We start from the raw sequence: 24,672 nt of genomic DNA on the forward strand, positions 1-24,672 counted from the left end.
GAGCTGAGCAGAGACCAGTACAAATATCCTTTTTAACTTTCCCAAGGATAGATGGTGTTACGTTTCCAGTTCAGGGGTTTTGGGCGTTTGCTTTTTACCAGTGAAATGCTCCAAAACCAAAAATAAAAACAAGCCCATATTTTGCATCTGAGGAGTAATATTCATTTCCTATGGGCCCGCTTAATAAGGCACTTACCCTATATTGAGAGTCCCTCGCTTTGGGGGGTTGGGGAGCTTCCTTTTAATTTAAGTCTATGCTGTGCTTGTATTTTTGAGTAATAGTAGTACTTTCTGTGTTGTGTACTCAAAACCTGCATGCATCACATAGGCATAATTCCCTCGCACGTGGAAATGAGAGAGACCCAAATCCCTGCCTCGCTCTCTTTAATTGCATTATGTAGTTTTTACTTGATGATAAAGCCTTTTAATAACTCGGTGTGTATGTTAAACTTTGTAGTCAAAGTATTCAGGTAAAAGTCCGGATCTGCTGGAGAAAAAGCCTCCGTACAGCTGGTCAGCAGGAATGTGTGTGCAGGCATCCAGAAAAGAATTAAGGCAGTGAGAAAGAAATTCTGCTTTGTTACAGTATATAAGTACCTCCCTAGAAGGTGCCTGCGTTAAGATACATGTATCTGTCTGTCTGTCTGTCTGTCTCTCTCTCTCTCTATCTCTCTATCTCCAGAACTGGATTAGAAATTTGCCATTTTCATCTGTTTGGCTATCAACAGCCTGCAAAGCCAAGCCCAAATGTGCAAACATTTTATCTAATTTTAAAAAAACAAACAAAACACAACACAAAAAAGCCCAAGAAACCAAAACCAAAACCAAACACTAATGAAAGAGGGCTCTTTATAGCTAAAACCTGAACTAAATGCATCTGCAGACAGTTCTGACTGGCTTTCTGCTCGAGTTGTGACCTGTTGTAGAACTCTGCTCGGCGCTTGCATTTCCAGCTAATTTGATATTGCTTTTTTTTTCTTTGTGCGGTTGAAGCTTTGTCATTTGTTTCGAAGCTGTCATTTTTATTAGACTCCCTGGCTGATCTTTTTGGGCTCTCGTCAGGTGGTGTATGTTCTCCATTGTCTGCCTGGTCTTGGCAAGCTGTAGGTCCTTTTATTGCCATATGACGTGGGCGTGCTTGCAGCAGTAGCCTGTAATTATACCCACCACAGGTGACAGTTACAAGGGAGCTTTGGTAATAATTTTAGCTGCCTGATCTGATGTTTATGAAGAGCGAACCCTCTTTGTGGTCTGGCTGGAGTTTGCTATATTGTTTTGTACTTTAACTGTTTGATTTATAAAGCCTGGGGTTGCCCCCCCCCCCCCCCCCCCCCCCCAATATATAATGTCTTGTGTCTTTTGAAGTTCTGAAGTTTTGTAAGAGATTATTGTTGATCTTATGCTGTTTTGTACATTTTGTATTTATTTTCCTTTGTCCAGCAGGGTAAAATCGTACTCTTGCCTGTTGCTGGTTTTGTTTGTATATTTAACATTGCTGAACTCCTGTTTCTACCCACACATTAGCAGATATGCTGTGTTCTCCTAGCTGTGAGACTAATCACAGATTATCATTTAATTATGGTTTTTTTTGCCTTTGACTATTATTTAATTGTTTTATAAAAAAACCAAATTCAATATCCGTGAAGGCAGCACTGGTTCCTTTACTCTTAGTGGAACTGCAAAGCTTGCATATGCCAAAGGCGAGTTTAGCTCACAATTCTTACTGTTGCCTTACAAATCTACATCCCAATGTTAGGAATTTGCTACAAAAAAATTGTAGGAAAGACTGAAGTGTGCACACTGATTGACAGCGGCTTTGCTCTTCGGTGTATTATTTTTTTTTGCAGGTTTAGATTCTTTAGAGGAACTTCGGATTAAATGTCTTGAGCACCCTCTGAATTTGTGAGAAAGCAGTAATTTAATTCTTATCAATTGACTGGTAGGTTGAAAACCAAGAGGAATTTACTTGTAACTGTTTGCTAGATTATCTGGTCATAATGAGATGATATTCCATATCAGGATCCAGTCACTTCTATTTTCCCACTTTACCTGTTGCCTTTCCTGAAAGTTCACTTTATTCATAGATTAGAAATTGCATAAACAAAGATGAAATTCTAAACTTAATGAGTGCTACATCTGTGTGAGACTCATCAAACAGGAGCGTGAGAGAGAAGCTACTTACCCACCACTGTTGGAAATACCAGAATTTGAGAAGCTTATGTGTAAAATTCCCAAAGTCTGGCATGGCTTTGCACTATGCAAGTTGTATAGGAAAAGGTATACAGCTCAGCCCAAACAAAAAAGGTAGGAAACCCATGGTATTTATTATGGGAAACTTAAGTATCAGGAAGTGAATTTGTCATTAAAAGTAAAAATTCCTTTACTTTCTTAGTATGTGCTTTTTTCCCCCAGAACCCCAGGTGTATTGATTTTTCTTTCAGTCAGGATCTGCTTGGTTTTGTCTCATTATTCACATTACTTTGACTTGGCACCTCTTAGAAAGTAATTTAAAGCACTTAGTTTTACAGAAGGATTATAGATGTTGACTGTTATCTCCCTTGCCATTGTTGGGGCGACCCTATCAGTATTTTGTGTGGTTTTATTTTTTTTTTTTAATTTTAAAAAAAGTAAATCCTTTATTTGTAAAGCAGATATAAGCTTAAAACAGTGCATTCCATTGAAACAGATAAGAAGTTTTTATTCTTCTAAAATGAGGGAATAAGTAGAGACATGTCTGTAGGTGGGTTAAATCACTGTAACTCCATTAACTTCAGCGAAACGATGTAATTTAACATCAGCTGAAAATCTCCATCCTCATTTTGGCGCAAATCCTGTGTGAATAGGAGTAGCAGGTTTTCTGAAGAGGAGGAAAATCCTGTAGGTGGCGATGGACCCTCATGAATGAGCCAGCTCTGGCGCTCAGGCTTTTGTCAGACTGTTCTGGCAGGTTTTCTTTCTCTTGCTTGAACTATTTTATTTTTAATTTAATTCACCCGTTCTCTCAGCGCTAATCTAACACTAGTTGCAGAAATCTTGACAACTGGAAGAAATTTCCTATTTGAAGGTAACGCAACATTTTGGTTTTATGATGGAGACAGATGCGCCTTGAGGGGTTTCTCTTAAAGCATTCTACTTCTTGTGGGGCTTTCTTTTTGCCTTTTTGTTTTTTCTCTAAGTAGGAAAGAGTTGGATCCTTTACAAGATCTGGAATAAAAGGGGATTAGTATAGAAGCTACAGAGCAAATATATATTTTTTTAAAAGCCTGTTCTCTTTTGATTTTACCTTCCCTCACTTGCAGCTAAGGTGTGCTTTGACTTAGAGGTTAGTCCTGAGGAACCAGAAAGTTCTCAAGTTGTTTAAGGATAGCAATAAAAATACCCTAAATCAGAATATGTCCCTTCCATTTTTTTTAGTATTTATTGGAAAATAAAGCTGGAGCAATGGGATAACTAAAGAATCCCAGAAATCTGATTTAAAAAACCCAAAAAACAACCCACAATCTGTACTATTAATTATTAATAGATTTGACTACTGCCACAGTAAAGGCTTACACTGGTATCAGTAGCATCAATAGAGATTTGATCACTTCCCCCACCACTTTATTAAAATTAAATGTATTAATCTTAACAGTGACATCCACAATGCAGGCAAGCTTAGCCTGGTGTCAGGTGTTTTTTCTTTTAAAGGCAGTGCTGTGATTTTGAGAAGTGTTAATAAATATGTAAACCATGCCGTGTTTTGTCCTAGTCTATTATGCTGATTTATTTTTGCCTTAACATTACCCACGTAAACTCAGCATGTTTACTGAAAGTTGAGTGTTGTATGTGAGCAAAAGTCTCCACTAAAACAGCCTTTATTTACTCAACTAGCTCAGGTTCAGAACTTTCTACTCGCTTTTTGGGAGAATTTGCTGTCTTCTGTACTTTCCTTCAGCTTTCATCTTTTAATGGAACAGAGGAGCTGCACAGCTCTGTATCAAAGCCAACTGTCAACTTTCATCAGATGTATTCTATTGTTTGTTCAGATTAGAAATAACTGCATTACACTTTGACTTTGAAGGCTTGTTTGTTTTTAAATATACTAGGTATATGTGACCTTTTTGTCATTTGTGATGCACTTGGCTTGACAAATTTGAGATACCCATTTAAGCAGCAGCAAAAACTATTTGGAATGCAGGTACTTCACAACAGGCACTTTTTGTAGGTCTAGCAAAGTAAAACAAAATCCTGCAGCTAATACAAAATATTAATAGATTCATGTGAAGTATTGTTAGCTAGCACTGTACCTCAGGTACACCGCGTGGGGGGAAATAAACCCACTGCTTAGCGAGACCGCAGCACCCGTTATTTAGCAGTGGGTGGGAATCCAGTTAGCTGGTCTTAAAACCCAATTGTGCATTGTCCATACGAGAACTGTTCAGATGTGGCCTCTGTCAGAACATGATGGCAAGGAAGTCTAACTGCATTAAAAAAATATAGAAAGCAAATTATCTTAAAATGTTTAGAATATGAAACGGGAATGTGTAACTGATACAGTGATACTGGCCTTTCTTTTTCTTTTTTCTTTTTTCTTTTTTTTTTTTTAACGGAGCATCCCCATCAGGAATTAGATGATGACTTGATGACTTGTTCTAGCAGTTAAGAAAAACTTCCCCAGATACTTCCATGCATGCATTTGGGAAAATTATTTGCAATGAAATATTTCAATTTCCTTAATAAACTAGACCTGTCTTCCTAATTCCCTTCCCCTCAAGTCCCTCCACGGGGGTTAAGAAATGAAGTATTTTGAAATTATGATCACATAAGTGTTTCTATAAAAAAAAAAAACCTAATCCATGCTTTTTTTTTTAAAAATAGATTTATATTCTAAAGCTGGGAAATAAACAGTGGCAGTAGAAAGGAAACATGACATTAATAAAAATGAAGACGTTTTGCAGAGCCACTCTGGATTGTTTTAGTCTTTTTTTTCCTTCTTTTTTTTTCATCTGTTTTCTTTTTTCTGGGAATTAGTACTTCTGTAACAGCATGTGTTGCATTGGCTTTCCGGCTTTCTATTTTAAAAGTTTTTGAATACTAGCAGAGATAGTGGTCCTTTAGTGCCCAGTGAATACTGTCGTACACACTGATACCTATAGTAACACATACAGAGCGACTATGAGATCAAATGCTCTGGTTAAAAAGCCTTAGGGAAGCATTATGTGTCTGAGGTCTGATCTATTGTCTGGGAGGTCGGAGAGTGTTAATGCACTCTGCAAAGATTAGACTCCCTCTCTAATTGCTCCAACACTTCCTTAAAGGATTTAAGCAGTCAGGAAAGGTGATGCTCCTTGTCAATTTTTGTCTTCTGACAGCTGTTGAAGTTTATCTGTCTTTCCGTGGAGACCACTAGATCACCTAAACCAGGCAATGTCAAAAGCATGAACCCTGAATTAGGACTGAGAGCAACGAATGCCATTATTTACAACTTCGTTATTTCAGCTTTTAAATACTTTTAAGGGTTGGGGACCGGATCACTCTTGCATGCCCTTCCATTTCCATTTGGCAATGAGAATTCCCAAAGTCCCATGAAAAGTTTAACTCTCCGAGATTGACAAAAAGTCGCCCTTTCAGTTCTGAAGTGGATCAGGTTGTTACCTGCATCCTTTAGAGCACGGCTGGTGCTTCCCCACCGCACCTCTGCGGTACCAAGTCGGTGCATCTAACAGCCACTGCTGTTGTAAGTAGTACTGTTTGTTTAGCTAACTGCAGTGCTAATTTTGAGTTACTGTGAGGCACTCTTTGCTATTTACCCCAAATTTTACCTTTTCCTCACTAAATCTGATAAGGACTTGATTTCCCTTGGTTCAGAGGGCCTAAATCACATTAAAAAAAAAAATAAAATCAAAAATCTGGTAAAGCTCTTGCAGGACAGCTTTTTCTGCTGCTTAACCAGCATGTCCACGCTGGCAAGTCCTGACTCCCATCGCTGGTTTTACAAAGCAAAACAGAAATTTGTCCAGTGGATCAGAACCACCTAAAAGAACCAGATTATTAGTTTGCAGTCTAACCATTTGAAGATCGGCACCAAATAGTTTTGCTCCTGGTTTAGAGGACTAACCTTTTTTAATGGCTTCTGTTTGCAAAGGATGTTTCTTTTGCTTGGAAAAGCACTTTAAGAGCAAGGGATGAAAAAGGTGAATGTTACTAAGAAAGGAGAAGCACGGCTCAACCCCAGGAGGGTTTGGAAGATTTAATATTTCTGCAACAGGGCTATGGTATCCCAGCATTGACAGTAGGGTAATGTTATTGTAATGACAGTGGAATTTGACCCATCTTTATAAAAAATGTCCGTTCCTGTTTCACAGACAGATGTGAATGTGTCCTGTTTCACTGCAGCTCACACAACACGACGGGTCCTGCTGAACAGAGTGTCATCCTGTAGTTATTTATTCTGGTGGATCAGAAGCTTTTTAATTTGAGATAGTGCCTGTGTTTTTGCTAGTCATGCAGCATCTAAATGTGTTGATGTATATAATCCGTTTCACACATATAAATGTATAAATATGACCTATATAAATATACATACATTTAATGCCTTTCTTCTAGACTCTGAGCAGATGACTAATACAGCTGTTCAAAGGAGAAAAGGAATTTTTTTGCTTTTTTTAAAAAAAAAAAGAAAGAAAAAAGCCCTCTTGGCTCTGAATCGGAAATTGAGGAGCAGAATTCATCAAGTGTATTCTGATCATTCTCACATGGGTAGTTCCTCCTTCCCTTCCTGCATAGCATGTTCCTTTGCACTGTTGCTATATTACATGAAATGTTTCATCTGTATATAAAAATTAAAAATTCAAACAAAAATCTGGCCCACATGAAGAACAGGCCCTTTGGGCATATGGTTCATTATGCATATTCGTTTAATTACTAAAACACTTGGGATGTCTCTACTGCCCTTGCTTTCAACTTGTAAAGTTGGATCTGTTCTGCAGCACAGAATATGTTGAACAGGCATGTGTCATAAAGGACTTCAGTTTTCTCCTACTTAAAACTCTATATAACGTTCTTGGCTCGATTGTTAGAATTTACTGAATATTAGTTCAATCCACTGCATCAAAACAGCAGTTCGGGATCTCTTTTCCCTTAACACCTTCTCTAACCCCAAAAAGGCAAATTTTACAGTGGTTAGTTGAGAGTTGTGTTTAGTATCGAAGTAACGTGAGACTAAGGATTTAGATTTCAGGCACATTCCTACAAAGCACCTAAAGTCACACATTGAAGCTGTATAACTTTTATTAGCTAAGAAGGGATTGCTGTGATAGTGTGACTTTAATTGATTTTCAGGGCAAACAGGTGGTGATGGTTTAGGCATCCCCTAGTCTCCTGCCATTCCTAATTTGGAGCTGCACATATAATAGCTTTATTAAAATAAACAATCTTCTGGCTTTAGTTTTACCTGAACAGCTGCCTGAAATTGCAAGAGTCTTGCAACTTTTTTTTTTTTTTGTTAGACTGTTCTGTGTTTTGCAAAGCAAGATGCTATAGGTCTGCTGGCGGGAAACCTCAGGGTGGGTTTTCCTCTGGATAGGAAAACCTGTCAATACTCAGGATTTTTTTGTGTTGCTGCTGTCGTTGCTAACGTACAGTAGTAACTATTTAGGGTATAATTACAGTAAGTCTCCCAGTCATCTTCATGCATTTGTTCTCTAATGCAGCAATTTTGTCACACAGGATTATGAACCTGCTGAAATTGTTTAAGTGTGGTGTTATCACTCTCTGTTCCCGGTGTCCAGGGTGTGTGTCAGGTGTGGGGAGGGCTGGGGTCCAGCCATGATTTTTGCTCCTCTTGACTGTGGGAAATGGGTCTCAGGTACATGAAGAGACCACCTGGGCACTGGCATGGGGCTGTGGTGGGGAATCCCAGGTAGAGCCTCAGGAAAGAGAATAATCTGAAATTTGTTGCCTGAAGTGACGTCACCTTACTGCTTTATATGTGCTTTATAGGTGGGTTTAGATTTCTGGTTTTGTGATCTGGGTTTTCTGGGATTTTTTTTTTTTTTTTCCTCCTCCTGCTCTGTTTCAGGAAACATTTCTTCAGGACAGGAGGTTTTGGAGAAGAGGGTACGAGACAGTTCTGCAGCATTAGTATGTACAAGCATCTATTTCTCATTTATGTGGATTTACAGAAACATATTTTTTTCCCCTGGGCCATTGTTTGAGACTGCCATGGAAGTAACCTTATGTGAGCTCCTCCTGCTCCTGAACAGCAAATTAAGTCTAATTAAACATGCTTGCTTTATTACAGAGCCCTTTTTCCTTCACTCATTCAGCTCTAATACACACTATGAACGTGAAGGAGGAAGTCATTAAGGTAGTTTAAACATATCGCTTACGCCTCTCATTTGCTACCAATTGTAACCCAATGTTGAGAGCCCAAACTTTAAGAACGCTTCCACCAAATCCCCTTTCCACTCGCTGTACGATTACGTCACCATCTGACCCTCACTGCTAACGGTTCTCACAATGTTAACAAATATGTCTCCAAAGTAAGTGGACATTTATCAGCCCAGCTAATAATAAATTTTTTTCATGACCCTTTTAAGGTGTTCACCTTATCCAGAATAAATAAAATTAACCTACGTTTTTGCCTCCTTTTAAAAAGCACAGATAGTTTTTCTGACAGTTTTTAGAAGAATTATTCACTATAAGATCAGGCTTTTAGCTTGCATAATGCCTGCAAATAGATCATAACTTTCTGTATGAGAGTAATTCTAAAACTATGACCCTGCTGATAAACAAACCAAAACATTAGAGATAAAAATGACCATTTAATTTAGCTATGACATAAACCAACAGATTTTTTTTTTTTTTTTAGCATGCCACTCCCCCTTTATTTTAGCATCTTCCCCCATTGCCTTTGTCTGTGACATTTACTCCTTTAGAAATAACATGCAGATTTATTTCCTTGACCCATTCCCAGTGGATTAGCCCAAAAGATAGAAAACTGTTGTAATATTTTTTTCCCCTGCTTTTTCAATTTTAAGCTTTATTGCTTGAGGGTCTTAACTGTATTTTACTTGGCACAGGAAATGTAAAATATGTTAGATAAAAGCATGAGGGAGAGATTAGACCAGTCAGCATGCTAGCAAACAGGTATTTCTTCAGTGTCTGCCACCTAAAAGGATTTGAAGTCTTTTACTCTAAAACTGTTGTATGTATGTAAATATAGAACCCAGAACTTGTGTTCTTGTAGTGGGTTTTGTTTTGATTAGCCTTTTTCGGGGCTAGGGATAAAGAGAAAGTAGCAGCCACAAGAAAACTGTATAGAGGCACCCCGTTAGACTTGTGGTGGACTGTTAGGCTTCGGGGTTTAAATGTATGTGTCTTAAAGGACACAGAAGATGACCCCAGACACACAGCTTTTTAGGTTGAAAATTGTCATCTACACCAATTTGACAGATGATCTTCAAATATCTGGAATGCAATATATAAATCTTAATCTATAAACTTAACAAGTGATAAGTTCAGTGAAGTAAACTTGAACCAAGCATCTCTTCCCTGACCCCTCATTAAAGAAAGATCTCTAAGGATCTCGTTTTTAATTTCCTAGGCTGGCTGATCTCATTAATGTAACCAAAATAATCAAAATAAAGGAAAACCATCACTGTCTAGTTGGCTTGATTTTATTTTCTTGTTGTTTGTCTTTTTCTGATTCCAGGCATTGTTATGAATAAAAAAATAAATCCACTGAACAAGTTAATGACAAAAGTAATTCAGGATCAGAGTGCAGACATTTTGTAAGTGTTTGCAGTCTTAAGCGTTGCATCCCAACCTTCCCTGATGGAGTTACCAACGGCAGTGTCCCAAGAGGATGGTGGAGAACAGATTGTAATATTGTCAACTCTTCTGATTTCGCTGTGACTTTTGCAGAATAACATGCTTTCTCTTAAAGCGCCGTTTCTTAGAGTCCTGTGATTGCACATGAATCACAGCTTTCATCTAAAATACAAATGAGTTTCTACTTCCTAGTGCAGCAAAGAAAATGAGATCCCCCTGAAGAGTCTAAACCAGACAGTGATAAAAAACTCCCTAACACATATTGACTTAAACTGTATGAGATTTTTCAGATGTTCTTCAGGGATTTTTTTGTTGGTTGTTTTATGTCTTGTTTTGTTGGGAGTGGAAGACATTGAGGTTTTTATTTTCTTTTTGAATGTTCAAACTGGTGTTAAAATTGTGACCCTGGTTGAGTGTAGTTCCTATCCTCCTGCCTCCCTCCTTCGAAGGATTTATTCTATCACTCCTGTTCCTTGTCACATCCTCACACTATAAATTGGGCCTCTTGGGTTTTCTCCCCCTTAACCTCATCCTGGGCCACTTTCTCAGCAAGCTGCAGCTGGGACAAGCGGGGATGGGACGTGTGGGTGTGGCAGCAGGACATGGCTGTGAAGCTGTGTCATTTTGTCCACGCAGGCAGCTGAGGTGGGCAAACGTGGCCACTTTATTTCTGTTACCCAAAGCATCTTCTGAAAAAAAAAAAAAAAAAATCAGATCTACAAGGGGGCAAATTGTACAAACACATTCCTTGTTCTTATTTCTCAATTCTGGGCTGTCATGTATATAACACAGACTGAGCTATTTTGGGGCAAAATTTGATGTTTTGTTTTGGCTTTGGGGTGTTTAGGTGGATTTTTTGTGTGTGTGTCTGTGTTTTTAGATTCCAATTGTGTTTGCACTTTCAATTATGATCTTGTGTGGAAGACCTAAGCTTTTTCCTTGTGATACACCCTTAAAAAATTAGTAAGTTGTACACTGATGCATGGAGCAACGCAGGGATAATTTGTAACGTGGCATAAATATTTCAAGATCTTTATCCTTTCAGGTCTTTTTTGATTTTGGTCATTGCTCTTCAATATAGCACACGTTTCATACCACTGTTGAGATGCTCTGCGTTCTTTTGCTGGCGACACAAAAAGCAAATTGAATCGAAAGGAAATAGCTTTCTTCTGACAGTGCTGGTTTATTTAAGTATAATTTCTCTTCCTGCCATGTTCTTCTTTACTGCATCACAATGAGAGAACAACTCTACTCATAACCAACCTCTCTCTGAGCTCCAGGTTGGTGGCTACGAAGTGGTGTAGGAGCACTCTCAGCTGAGGCTGGCACAGTGAGGGAGCATCATATAGATGCAGGGAGAATTAATACTAGTAAAAGTGATTCTGAATGCATCTTTGGAAGAGGATCTGTTCTTAAAAATTAAAAAAAAAAAAAATCTTTGGGAGAGGGCCTTTAGTGGGAAATACATTCGACCTGTACCTTTGTTTGCCATTCCCTGAGGTGGGGCTATATTAGACCAATTTCCATAATTGTTATAGGCTTCTTTTAAAAATATTCTCACTAGTTGAATGCACAAGCCAGCCCAAGAGCACAAGTGTTGTTACGGCCCTCACATCAGGCTGAGCCAACACTGTGTACCCGGGTTTCTGTTTGCGTGGGCTCAGCACCACTGTGTTCGTGCATCCGTATTGCCCGTATCTGGAAGAGATAGCTCTGAATATACAGATGTATATATACATACGCACAAATGTCCAGCTCTATGTGAGTATGTTCATTCTCTCCTCTATTCTTTTACTCTCCCTTTCTAAGGGCAGGAATAAGTATCTGTCAGAAATAATTTGTTGTCGACAGGCTTATTGCCTCCAAGGGATTTGAATGCCCTTTTGGGGAGCCAGTTTCTTACGTTATTGGCTAATATCCTGTATTTTGTTTGGGGCAGAGGGATTGAAAGCTTAAAAAAACCCGCTGGTGTTTGTCCCTGAATATTTAGCTGCAGAAATTTCTCTTTTTTATAGAGTCCATTTGTGCGTACGTGGCAACTTGAGGCTACATAACCCAGAGATAAGTTAAGAATATATAATTCCTCTCCCTTGTAAATAAAGGGGAGCACGCCTCTGTGCCTCAAATCAAAGTCAGTGTTTTGGTCTAGTTCAAACCATAACTTGGACACTCACAGCAGTATCAGCTCAAGTTTTCCTCCTGACTTTATGAATTGCATAAACCGTGTTTATAAATTGCAAGGAAATTTTGACAAAGCTGTTAGTAGTTTAGAGTTCATTTAAATTGTGTGTGGTTTTGAATAATATTTTTCACAGCTCCACTGATGAGGCATTTCATTAGCATTGGAGCCTACACTGGCTGAGAAAATAACCTTTTACCATAGGTTGCTTGCATGCACTTAATCTCTTTCCACTTTTATTTTTTCCATCTGATGGAATGTATCCCTCTCCTTCTTCCATCACTGTTGTTTTCCAAGAATTATTCTGTCACACGACACAGCATCTTTTACTTCTCCGCAAAGACTTACCAGCTCAGAAAAAGCCTGGGTTTTAGAGTTTAAAAAGTTATAATTACTGTATAGAAAAATTACACAGAAAATCCTGTCTAATGCGAGGTTTCTAAACCTCTTAAAACTGTTCTATCCCATGACTGTGGGTTTGCTGGTGACAAATGTTTTATGGGCATACTTTAGTAGACACCCGTCTAAAATCTGTTCTTAATAGTCAGATCTTAAATTAGAACCAGAGGGGCAGAAAAAACTAGATTTGAAACGTGTTTCTAAGGGTTTGTTTTTACTTTCAGTTGAGACTGCCTTCTCTCATCTTTCGTACTGCTGTCAAAAGGGCCACTCTCATGGTTGTTCAAACTCCATGCTTCATGACAGGAACAGTTGGACCCCTCTTCAATGATTTTCAGATGAAACAGCTTCCAAACCTCCAGAGCTTTAACTTGTAGTTATTAGGCCCTTTGAAATAGCAACACATTAATCAGCTGAAATCAAGTGGTCCTTTCTCCAGGCTGTGATGTTGCTGTTCTCTTCTAGGTAGAATTCTAGTCTAAATATTAGTTTCAAGAGCTCTTTTATTTTTTTTCTTTTCCCCCCTCTAGGTACGTCTATCCCATTTCTTTTCCTGTTTTGATCATTGTTTTATAATGCTGTGAATTAAATTGCACAGTTTATAATAGGCTTTTATGCTCTCAAATTGCATTAAACGAAGTAACGCAGAAAGCTAGCTTCCGCTTGTTTGACTTTTATTTTAGAAATTGGTTACTGTCTTTTTAACTTCTCTCACGCACAGCGTGAAGCCCAGCAGAAAAGGTATCGGTGATGTAATGGATTGTGTTGGACAGAACTTGGTCTAACCACGATGTGAAACTTTGAAAAAAGAATGGTTTGTTAAAACCGGGTCATTTGAAACCGGGGCTTGGTTTCCACCCCTGACTTCTGTGATATTGAGCAAGTGATCTGAACCTGTTAATGGCTTACCTTGCCAGTCATGTATTAGGCAAAAGGCAGACCAGGGGTTGCAAGAAATCAAGAAGATATTGTTCCTTGCAATAGCCATTATATACATCAGCGGCTGAACCATTCTGGAGTTTTGGCAAAAAGTATTGCTAAGAAAATAACTTAGGGAGGATCATGTGGGAGCTTCTCCCAGGCAAAAGGTATCACTGAGGAGAAAATAAAAACATGCGTGACTGAGAACCTTGTAATCTGGGGAGTGGGTGTCTGTATCGCAGGGCTGCTGATGCTGTAGTCAGTGTCAGGGAGCTGCATGAGAGCTGCTGAAATAGGACATGGGCCTGTTTGGGAACCACTTTGACAACTGATGCTGCAGAACTACTCAAAAGGCTGTTAGAATGCAGAAATATTTCTATTCGCTTTGTAAACACCCTCTGAACTTTTATTATGTACTGTACGTTCACAGCAATCACTTCCCATACCTCCAAGGCTAAACAATTTCTGAATAGCTAACTCAATTTGTCTTGTGTCTGCGTTGTGTCACAGTAATGAAAGTTCCATCTACTGCGGCAGTAGCAGTAAAGCAACTCTTCCTAAGGAGATGTGGGAGCCCATTCAAAGGACCGCTGTCTGAGTTATAACTCAGCAACTGATTAACCAGTCAGCATTGGAAAGGAAGCAGGAGTATGCCTCAGCTATCCACTGAGACTACAGTGAGAGTTTTGTAATTTAGTTTTAAGTTTTATTTAAGGTCTCAAACTTAATAATACACAAAATGTACTGTTGGATCTAAAATCACCAAGGTCTTGGTTTTGTATCTTGCCTAAATGACCTGTGATTGCAAGGTTATATTGTACTTGCAACCGAGCAAAGTGATGTTCATATAGGATGGTGGCAGATGCACTAAAATTGGTTCAAGTCCTGCAATTGGATGAATGAAGAGAGGTTCTTCAAGAGCTTCATTGACTCCTGTAGGACTTTGCGTAGCTGACTGGTGGTGGAGTCTTATTGCTGTGTTAAGAGAAGACTGAGGTTGCCAATACCCCGGGGAGGTGATGTAAATGCAACCTGCTTTAACGCTGGAGCAAATGTTTTGCATTAATACCTGCAATATGAATTTCCATGGAGTTTACATACAGAACAGATGTATACTTATATGTGTGTGTCTATTTTCATCTGTATATATATGTACCTGGAATAGATATCTGTATAGATATGTACAATAACAGGTTCTTGTTCTTTAGAGTAGCATTTGAGAAAGGACAGGAGCTGGTGTTACCTTTCCTTTGTCTTACAAAGCAAGTAGAGATTCATCCAAGGGAGTTGGAATAGCTTCAGAGGAACTTGTTTGGGTTAAAACTTTTCATTTATGGAAGAATTTTTAGCTTGGAATATCACAGTTTTTGAAGTCTCTATTAACTAAAGCCATGCAGGACTCCTGTAAGATGGATCAAGTACCATGCCTTCTTGGCCAGGATTCTTGTGATTCTGTTGCCTTGATTATATATGAGATGTAGCTGTTGGAATCATTATCACTTCTAGTTTTTTAGTATGTTGAAAAACAGAATCAAAAAGGGAAAAAAAATCAAAACCAAATCCTCTTCTACGTTCCTATGCTGCAAATCAATAATATGGGGATACATTGTTTGGATGTCAGCCCATTTTATATAAGAATATATCTCAAAGACTGTTTTATGGGCCTACAAATGCCAAGAACAGGATGACAGTCTAATTCTTTGCATAGCAACAGCTAACATAAAATCAGGTTCACTCTAGAAAACGCAACTGTTGTTTGGGCGGGGTTACGAACACAGTCATTGCTTCTTGGTGTATGTTTGGCCCCTGGTAGATATAAACTGGCCATTTGTCTGATGTCAGACAAGTCTTTTTGTTTAAAAGGTACAACAGCTGCTGTTGAGGTATAAAGAGGTATAAATTCTCACCCCGCTGAATGCGGTGGAAAGTGCTTCTTTGGTACAGTGTGGTTAGATTTTCAGGTCCGTAACACAAAATACCTTGCCGTAAGTATCCCATTCTGCAAGTGCCAGCATTGCCTTTCTGTGTAACATCTGATGGCCCAAGAATGAAGGGAGGTAGAGATTTAGCTTTCTGATCACCATAGAGTTTTCCCTTCATTGAAGTTTGAGATACGTTAACTAGATCTGACTCTTTTTCACCTACCTGTATTATTCTAAAAATGTGATTTTTGTTTCTGATCATTCCAGGTTCCTTTGGGGGAAGAAAAATCAGATAAATGTGTTTGTGGCTTGTCTTTAAAGGAGATTGTTTAAAATAGCTTCAAGTTACTACCAGCATTAGGTGGCAGTTCTCCCAAGTAACAAGCAATAGAATGAGAGGAAATGGCCTCAAGCTGCGTCAGGGGAGGTTTAGATTGGATATTAGGAAAAACGCCTTCGCTGAAAGAGTGGTCAGGCATTGGAACAGGCTGCCCAGAGAGGTGGTGGAGTCACCGTCCCTGGAGGTGCTCAGAAAACATGTAGACGTGGCACTTCGGGGACACGGTTTAGGAGGCACGGTGGTGTAGTGTTGATGGTTGGACCTGATGATCCTAGAGGTCTTTTCCAACCTTAAGGATTCTATGATTCTATGAGTAGAAAAGGAAATGGGATCACAAAATGCATTTTATGGCAGTTCTGGATTTAGTTTATTAACTTTGCATTGCCAACCACTCCAAGTTTGGAGTCTGTTCAGGTATCATTGGTACTTGTAAGGTAGGATTGCAGTTTGGCTTGGTATCCTTTTTTTTTTTAAGAAAATCCTAAGTGTTTTTTAAATCCTCATCATGTTAGTTACATGTTTTGCTGATCTGATCTGCAGAACAGAACTTCAAAATTTTGTTTCTGGTTTTGCTATTAGTGGATTTTGTCAGGTAAGACTCTAAACACACAAACTCACGCCATTTCTGGGCAGGGAGTCTCCATGCAACCCGTGAAATCAGAATATGCTGTGCTGAAAACTGTCAAGGGTATGGGAATGGAGGCTAGGCTTACTGGATCCCTTTCCAAAATAATGTATCACATACAACCTAAAGCCTTGCTTCCTGGAAGGCGATGGTCCTTTCCCTGTGCTGCTATGCCAAGAACATAGGTGGATTAACAATGGTGATGCATTTGCTGATCATCCCCTGTGGTATGATGAGGGAATCGGATGGCTCCTGTTTCCAAGAGGAAGAAACTCTCCTCTAGCCTGTGAAAGACCCCCTGGCAATTAGGGTTTGATGAAGGGGAGCAGGTTTACCTCTATAAGTGGGGCTGTTATGCACTAGCACTAAGGACAAAGGGTTTTCAGGCTTGAGGAGGTCCCAGGAAGGAGTGAATAATGCCTTCAGACTACCCTTATGTTCATGGCCTTGTACTTCATCAGATGCAGGGGAGGAGAAGATAACAAATGGCAGCCTAATGGATTCAGACAGAAAAGAAAGAGAGCATGCTTTGCGAGCAGATTTTCTTTGCCAAAATAATAGTATGAATGAGGTTAACAGAGATTCAAGGATGAAGGTACGTAGGGATAATGACTGAAAGGCTTCTTACATGTCTTTCTCTTTAAACACTTGTACGTATTCCCTTCTGCTGCTTTATTTCTCCCAGGTATTTGTGGTCACCGTATGGAGTGTGGAACTGTACATGGTGCCCCTGGCTCTGCTGGTGCTCTTTGCATACAACTTCTCCCTCGTCACGACAGGGAAGGTTAACAACACCCAAGATGCCCAGGTAAGTAAAGTGGCAGTAACATTTCTGGCAGCCCCAGCTTGATTTTGCCCTTGAGTGTAGTGTCATGCATTTTAATGGCATTAAGCTAGTTGTGTAACTAAACAACATTTTCATTTCAAAGTTACTGAAAAGAAACCTCAACCCTTTCAATTTTGATGATTCAATTCAAGCCATACAGCATTCAGAGTACTAGAAGAAGACAACGAGAGTGTGTAGGAGGGGGATTTTACTTACTAAATAACTACAGACATTTTTAACCTAGTTGAATTAAGAAAGGCTTACAAAGCAACAAGTACCTAAAACCCATGCCCCTACTGCTCTTACACTTTGCATCACACTGATGATTCATGATTCACAGAAGACGAAAGTCAATAGAAGCTGAAAGGGAAGTTAGTTGTTTTTAAACGTTGCCCTGTGATGTGAGACTTTAAAAAGCCTTTAATCCTACCCCATAACTTTTGAATGACAAATGCTTCCACCCCGCCCCCCCCCGAAATTTAGCCTTCAGTTTTTTTAACTTGATCTAGGAGAAAAAAGATTTAAATTCAAAAATAATTACAACATGTGTGGCAAAGTGTTACTGTTGGGATATGAAATGCTGTTTGATGTTGGCTACTGTATTTACTTACATAACAATGGAATTACAGTTAGAAATGAAAGTAAATTCATTGATGTCCATAATCTGTTTTTAAGTGTTAAATCAGTACAGAAACAAAATACAGGCTGAATTATATCTTCCTTCTAACTTTTGATAAAAAGATGATGGACCTTTGTGCCCATGAAGAATAGCTTTACCCAAATGAATCAAGTGGATTTTATACATAGAAAAAATACCCTTGAATTAAAAAGGTCAATAGTTGGTTTATTAGTTTTAGCAAGAAAAGTTGCTGCTAGTTCAGTTTTCATCCATCCTGAAGTGAAAGGATTGTTAAAAAATAGGGAAAGTCACATTATCCAGCCCAGGACAGAGACTTCATTTGAAAACGAATGGTAAAAGAAATGCTTTTCTCCAATTTCAGCCAAGTCCACAGACTAACATAGAAAGATATTGTGTGTCTTCAGTGACTACTTGATTTCATCAAGAAAATGAGAACTTCCCATGTGGGAGAATCCCAGGCAAACAGGGTTTTTATTTTTAAAACAAAAGACAATATAAAATAATAACAACTTACCCAGGAAAAAATACACAGAGAATACCTTCCAGCACCCATCACTCATCCTGTGGTGAGTCTGTTGCACGTTCAAGTGAGGAGAGTCTCACATAAGTCAGCAAAGTTGAGCAGTGCATCATTTAGGTGGCTACTACAAAAAGGCTATATCTGAAAATACAGGTTAATTGTAGTAATGCTGAAGAAAGGTTCATCAGAAGGTTGGCCTTTTCGCTGTCACACATCCTGTGAGCCATGCGATGCTGTGAAGGTCAAGGGTGCATTTTGCGTAAGCAGAGGTACACATCTACCTAAGTGCTTTGCAGGATTAGGATCATATGGAACAAGTAGTCAAAGTGCCTTTAATATTACCTGATTTCTTTTTTATGTGTGTCTGTGATTCTAACCATCTGTAGGTCAGAAATGGACAATCAGGTGCTGCCCCTAGTCACATCTGTCTTGCAGATGAGAAAAGGTTTTCTTCAAAATACCAAAGCTTTTTACTTTTTACAGTCATTTATCTATTTTTTTGCTTCTTCAGACCTTGGCTGCATGTGCGCTACCTTTGGGTTCTGTGTGCCAGCATGCACATTTCATGTAGACAGAGGAATGTGAGAAATAGACGTTGCAAAAGTGGACCTCAAATGCTCTCTGATTTCTGTGCTATGAAATGGGAATAATGGTATTAACCTTGTATGCATGATCCAGTTGCCAGGAGGCTAAATTCATGCATATTGGTAAAATGGTTTATGATTTACAGATGGGGAGCTTCTTTAGAAATGTAAGCCATGATCAGTCTTAATTCAGCTGCTCCAGAGAGCCAAAGAGTAAATCTGGGTATCTGAGCTCTCAGTACCTTCTGCATACTAGATGCAACTGCTTTTCTGGGAGAAAAAACAACTCCCCAAAACTTCCAAATCTAAAACATCTTTTATTGTGATTCTTCACATTCTTTGCATGTTTGCTGTATTTAAACTTGTAGCACACCAATTCAAATGTACCTATTAAATAACCAAGGAAAACTCGGAGGACCCTGTTAAAGGCTCAGCTTATTAAATACCTCAACTGAAAGCCAAGTGCTCCTAATTTCAAGGCTTAGCCAAGTCTTCTGTTTTCTCCCCTACCTGTCAGCAGAGAAGTTAAAGGGAGGAAATAATGCTGCATAGAAATCTGGCTGTGATTCGTGAGACTGATTATGTTCATACTAATGTATTTTCTAAAGTCTAATGTTTCTGTAATGGCCCTAAAGGGAGGGAGAAGTCATTGTAGCAGTGAGGATGGAACAAGTTGAGTATAGAGTCCTCAGCCTTGACATACCGGCTGGTTCATTTGTCAAACTAAGAACAAAGCTGTTTACAGACAGTAAAAGTTGGCAATGAATTTGAAAGCCTGTTGCCTTCAAACTACTGGACACAGCCACTAATGCTTTATTTAGACTTAAAATTTGTATAGGGTATTGCCTGCTTTGTTCTGGATATCACAAACAAAAAATAAGAAGTCCTTGAATACAAAATGTTATTTCTGAAAGGTGAAAGTGGTGGGTTTTTTTGATGACTGGCGATGGAAGTGGGAGAAAACTGTGTAATGAAATGTTGTGGGAGTATCATAAGCTTTTTGAACATTGCCTGTCACTGAAAAATAAGTGTAATGTTTTGTAATATGGACATCTGCTTTTGCAGGAGCTTATGAGCTTGGATGAAGATGAGGATGAAGACGATAAGGTAAAGAATCTCTCACGATTGTGTTAGCTAGAATCAGAAGGGATGTGGGAGAGCACAAATCCACCATTCTACGTCCATGAGATCTTCACGTATTACCTCTGTTAACTGGGAAAACAATTGTTACCAGTCTGTTGGTTGCCAAATCTGCAAGGGTGAAAAGATGAGTTTGTATAACATTCAACAGTGGCGCTACCTACGCGAGACCTCTGAACATTAATTGCATCTGAGCAGTCCCCAGTTTGTGCTGGAAATCATAACAGGCACACGTTCCTTTATGTACACTTATAGGTATGTGTATGGGTGGACGAGGTGCAAAGATATGCACGAGAATGTAAAAATCCCTGATCACTTCCATTTCGAGTGTTGGATGACACTCTGTGCTAATGGCTTTTCCCAAATGATTTGGCATTTCCATTTCTGTAGGCCAGAATTGGTGTGGTCTGTGGAGGACTGGTTAGAACTTTCTCAACATTTCTTTCAGAGCCTGGGAAAAAAATGGTTTTAGTTCATCGGCTGAAATGTAGAAAGAACTGGAATTAGCAAGGCCTGTTTCTTATTTTATTGGAGTGTACTTACTCATTCTTCTCACTGTGAAAAATTCATTGGATTCTTTAAGTTTATGAAACCACAGCAACAAATGGTAAAAGGATTAGAGAGCATGACATAAGAAGAAAGTTTAAGAGAATTTAGTGTATACAGCTAGAAAAAACATAAGTAAGTGAAGGAGGATCTGGTAATCTATAAATACTCTAAAGCTAAAAGGTGAATTATTTAACGAGCAACAGCACGGGAAGGAACATTAGCTGTTAGGAAGAAAACGTTCACAAAGTGATGTGAAACTTTCAAATTGCATAAGAAGTTAATAAGACTCTTCTTGGATATTCTATGTTTTAAGAGTGTTACAGTGAAATTGTTGGTCATTGAGAACTAAATCCATACCGCTGTTAGCAAGTGCACCTTAACTCTTCTCCATCACAGACCCTAGAATTGAAGCTTTGCGGACTAATTGGTGGGAATAGTTATTTAAATTTAACCTGCTCTTCTGTGGCGGTTATATTTTAATGAGCAACCAGAAATTCATCGAAGTTATAAAGTGAACTTTAGACAATCTAGTTGAATTACAGGTTTCTTGCAACACACAGTAATTGTTTAAATGTTCTCATTTATAATTCACTCTTTGCATTGTAAAATTGGTCAAGGAAATGGACCGGTATCTGGAACTCATCAGAAGTTGCTAAATGAAAGTTGCATATTTTTCAAAGGAATACTGTGTATGTCTAAAAGTAGATAATGCCTATTCTGTGGGTACCCAAAACTAGACACCTGTAAATGTTGACCCTACATCTTATTTGTGTGATGCCTAATGGTGTAACTTATTTGCTGGAACCAATCCCATTTACTTTCTTCTTTTTTAATATTCCTCTTTTTCATTTGCAAGTGCTGAAGTGGAAAAAAAAAAAAGTAAAAATGTATTAAATGGGTATTTAATCCTCTGTTTCCTGTGCTGTGCAACAGATTCATTGCTGCAAAGCCAAAATATTCGACATTAAATTTACCCTAGATTTAACTCCATCATTTTAGTTCTTTCCATAACCACAACCCGGGTCACTTAAATTGGATCTAGTTGCTTTGCATTCCCCTCCTCCTCACTCTCCCTCCCAACCCCAACAACTTCACTGTCATTCTCTTTCCTGGTTTCTTTTAACTAGGTACGCAGATTTGGGAAAATTCCTGAGAATCAGTGTTGAGCTGGTGATGATTTGGCCCTCCTATTTTGTAATCAGCATTGCCTCTATCTCCATTTCATGCAAGCAGAGTGACTCTGAAATAGAGAGATGGTAGCACTGGCTAAAGCTGCTCACAGTAGACACCTCCAGCAGGCTTCCTCATCAAGATAACGTTTTATATCCCAACATTAGAGCAATAATAATTCAAAACTTGTATTAATTGATATAGTGTTATGGGTCCATGGAATTCTGACACAGAATTACCAGAAGAGAGAATTGCCAGCCACTATATATGTCCCATGTCAAGTGCTGTGCAACATTGCCTCAGTGTCCTCGTCCTGTCCTGGGTATATCCCCTTTGCATCAGCGATGCACCATGCTTGCGCTCTGATGGCTTGCATCTTTAAGTACATTAAGTTATTCTAACTGACTTTTCCAAGTCTGAGGGTGGCCAATGCTCTCTAGGGAGTGTAAGAAAAATGTAATTTTATGACATTATCTCATGGCAATGTCAACATTTAAACAGACAACTATACTTTAAAAAGAAGTCTGTATATTTTTTTTCCTCCCTAGTACAAGAGCTCCTAAAGTTGAAATCTGTTAGTTGGGTTGTGGAATAAGAGGTCACTGTTTCTGTTTCCTATCATCGTGCTGTATCAAAATACTCTCACACATAGCCTTTCTGGGTTCTGCTGCACGTTAGACATAACACGCCATGCTTCTGGGAATTGTAACACACCCTCTAAGAGACGAACTGTTTACAAATTATAAATACACAGACGCTTAGTTCAAAAACCCAAGAGCAGATTAACTCCCTCCACCTAAACTATCTGTCTGAAATGACAGGGCCTAATTGCCAACTCCCCCTTTCCCTCCCCCTCTCCCGTCCCCGTATACCAGCATGGAGGACTGTAAAAGATAACAGCACTCCGTCCCTTTGGCACAAGCTACTCAGTGGATGAATGCCTTCTCGGATTCGTGCCATCTTGGACATAGAGTTCAGGCTGAGTCTTGTCAGCTCTGGGGTCTGTCAGGCTGTCTGAATAAGGATTGTTTTAAAATTACATCACTGAAACATCCTTCTCCCACCAGTAGAAAGGTATAGACAAGTTACATGCAGCTCAGAATGTAAGTTGTCTAATCGTTGACCATTTATATATATATATTTTTTTTTTTCCCCCTTTCTTTGACAACGACTGTAGAGCTTCACAAGCAGACAGTTACCTTGTTGAATGAGTGTGTCATAGCACCTGACTGGAAAGAGTCCTGGAGTCTTCTCATGATCTTAATTTGTCTGGATAAAAGTTTGTATCTCTTCCAAAACAGGCAAAACTTAAATTACTACTATTTCCAGGTCTAGTAACTGATTCAAAAGAAAATCAGACACAAAACTAAATCAATAACAATTCCTGTTTGTTTTTTTTCTTGGAGGATTTCTATCCCGCAGCGAGCCAATGTAGCCCTGCTTGGGTAGTGGGATGTCATAGGGAAGGCTCGGATGATACTGGGTCTTTAAGCCAAGTTATTTGGCAACTTCCAAAAATGTTTAGTATCTGTCTTGTGTATTGGAAAAAAGAGAATTAGGAAAAAAATCCCCAAAGAAAATTCCAGTGTTTCTAATGTAGGAAATTCTCTGTCAAAAATAGGTACCAAAAATATATAAAGTTTTATGAACACAGTTCAAAAAGACTCCAGCTGAACAAATTAAAGTCAAATTCATCCAGTAGCAAACAGCTGACATTTTCCATTTGAGTTAGATTCAGCATGTGGAAACCTTCTGTATGGATCTTATTTGTACGGGTGGATTACGATGAAAATTGCATTAATTTTCTCCACAGTAAAGGTCAGTAATTGAAACATGAACCAAGAGTCTATTGTGTAAGATGCTATATCCCCATACTTAGGAAAGGTCATTCAAGACAATATCATCTCATTGTTTTCTTCCCTGAAAGTATAAATAATTTCATTAGTTTTCCTCTTTTCAATGCAACAATTGCAATATAATATTTCAACATCTCCCATTAAGATTGCTGAAGAGAAATGATGGTAAATATTTGAAAATGCCCCGTGATAGACAGGGTATGTTCTGACTAACAGGGAGCACCCACCTTCTCTGCAAGATCATGTCCTAAAATAACCCCCAAGGTGTGTTTTTGTGTAGGTGTGGACTCCTTTAAATTGCTGTTCTTTCTTCAGGTGGCTCTTTGTGGCTCCTCCCTCACTGCTTTAATGAGTCTATGCACAGGCCACGAATACGTTAGTGATTGCGAAGCCTAAGGGGCAGATTCTGCCACTTGCCCGAGATATGCTTGGTGCAAAGCTGGAGGAATGGGCACTTCTAAGCACACATAATCATCTGGTCTTGCAACCGCCTTGACTAAAGTGTAGTACAAGTTTCCAGGTATCACTTAAGACACAATGATAGATTCTGTAAGTATTCTCCAAGCTTCTTATTAACCCAATCAACTTCTAGTTAAGACAGAGTGCAGGGGTTGCTCGGTTTGTGCTTTGCTCTTTGCTCAGGAGCATCCTGTGTACAAGAAACTGGAAGATAAATGGTCTGTTGTTATTTCTTATTTAAACTGCAGAATTGTTTAGGACTGCTATTATCTGTAGGCATTCCGTAAATTGGCACAATCCTTATCCCAGCATCATGACCCACCCATTCATAGGTGTAGGACTGATGGGAGAGAGGAGTTGAAAGGGGGGACCTGCAGAGGACTTGTAGGTATCCTGAGAACGGTGGTATGACTCATCTCATGCATAAACCTTAGCAGCCATACAGCAGTCTAAAATTCTCCCTCTCGCCCCAGAGGTAGGTAATCTAACCATGTAACTTCTCTAAGTCTCTGGACGAATATTAAGTAGCACTAGGCAGGCCACTGGACCAAGCACATAAACCTCAGGGCATTCTTGTCCCTTAAGAATTCCAACAATTTAAAATGTTATTAAAATTTCTTTTGAATTCAGCAGATGTATGAATAGGTCTAACTTTCTTCTGTACCCCAAATTGCTGAAGATCATTACCTAGATTATAGAAGATGATCTAGTAGTTTAAATCTAATCACC

At 38.9% G+C, this 24,672-nt stretch overlaps 1 protein-coding gene across 1 annotated transcript in view; it reads left to right on the forward strand.

The window, feature by feature from the left end:
- The window catches only part of MCTP2 (multiple C2 and transmembrane domain containing 2), a 125,181-nt gene that overhangs the window by 84,095 nt on the left and 16,414 nt on the right, over nucleotides 1–24,672 (forward strand). Inside the window, exons 19-20 of the mRNA XM_075100636.1 lie at nucleotides 16,885–17,007; nucleotides 19,835–19,876. Coding sequence (XP_074956737.1) covers nucleotides 16,885–17,007; nucleotides 19,835–19,876 — 165 coding nt within the window. The remainder of the gene's footprint in view (nucleotides 1–16,884; nucleotides 17,008–19,834; nucleotides 19,877–24,672) is intronic.

Source organism: Phalacrocorax aristotelis, chromosome 7 (genome assembly GCF_949628215.1).
Source record: "Phalacrocorax aristotelis chromosome 7, bGulAri2.1, whole genome shotgun sequence".
Classification (NCBI taxonomy): Eukaryota; Metazoa; Chordata; class Aves; order Suliformes; family Phalacrocoracidae; genus Phalacrocorax; species Phalacrocorax aristotelis.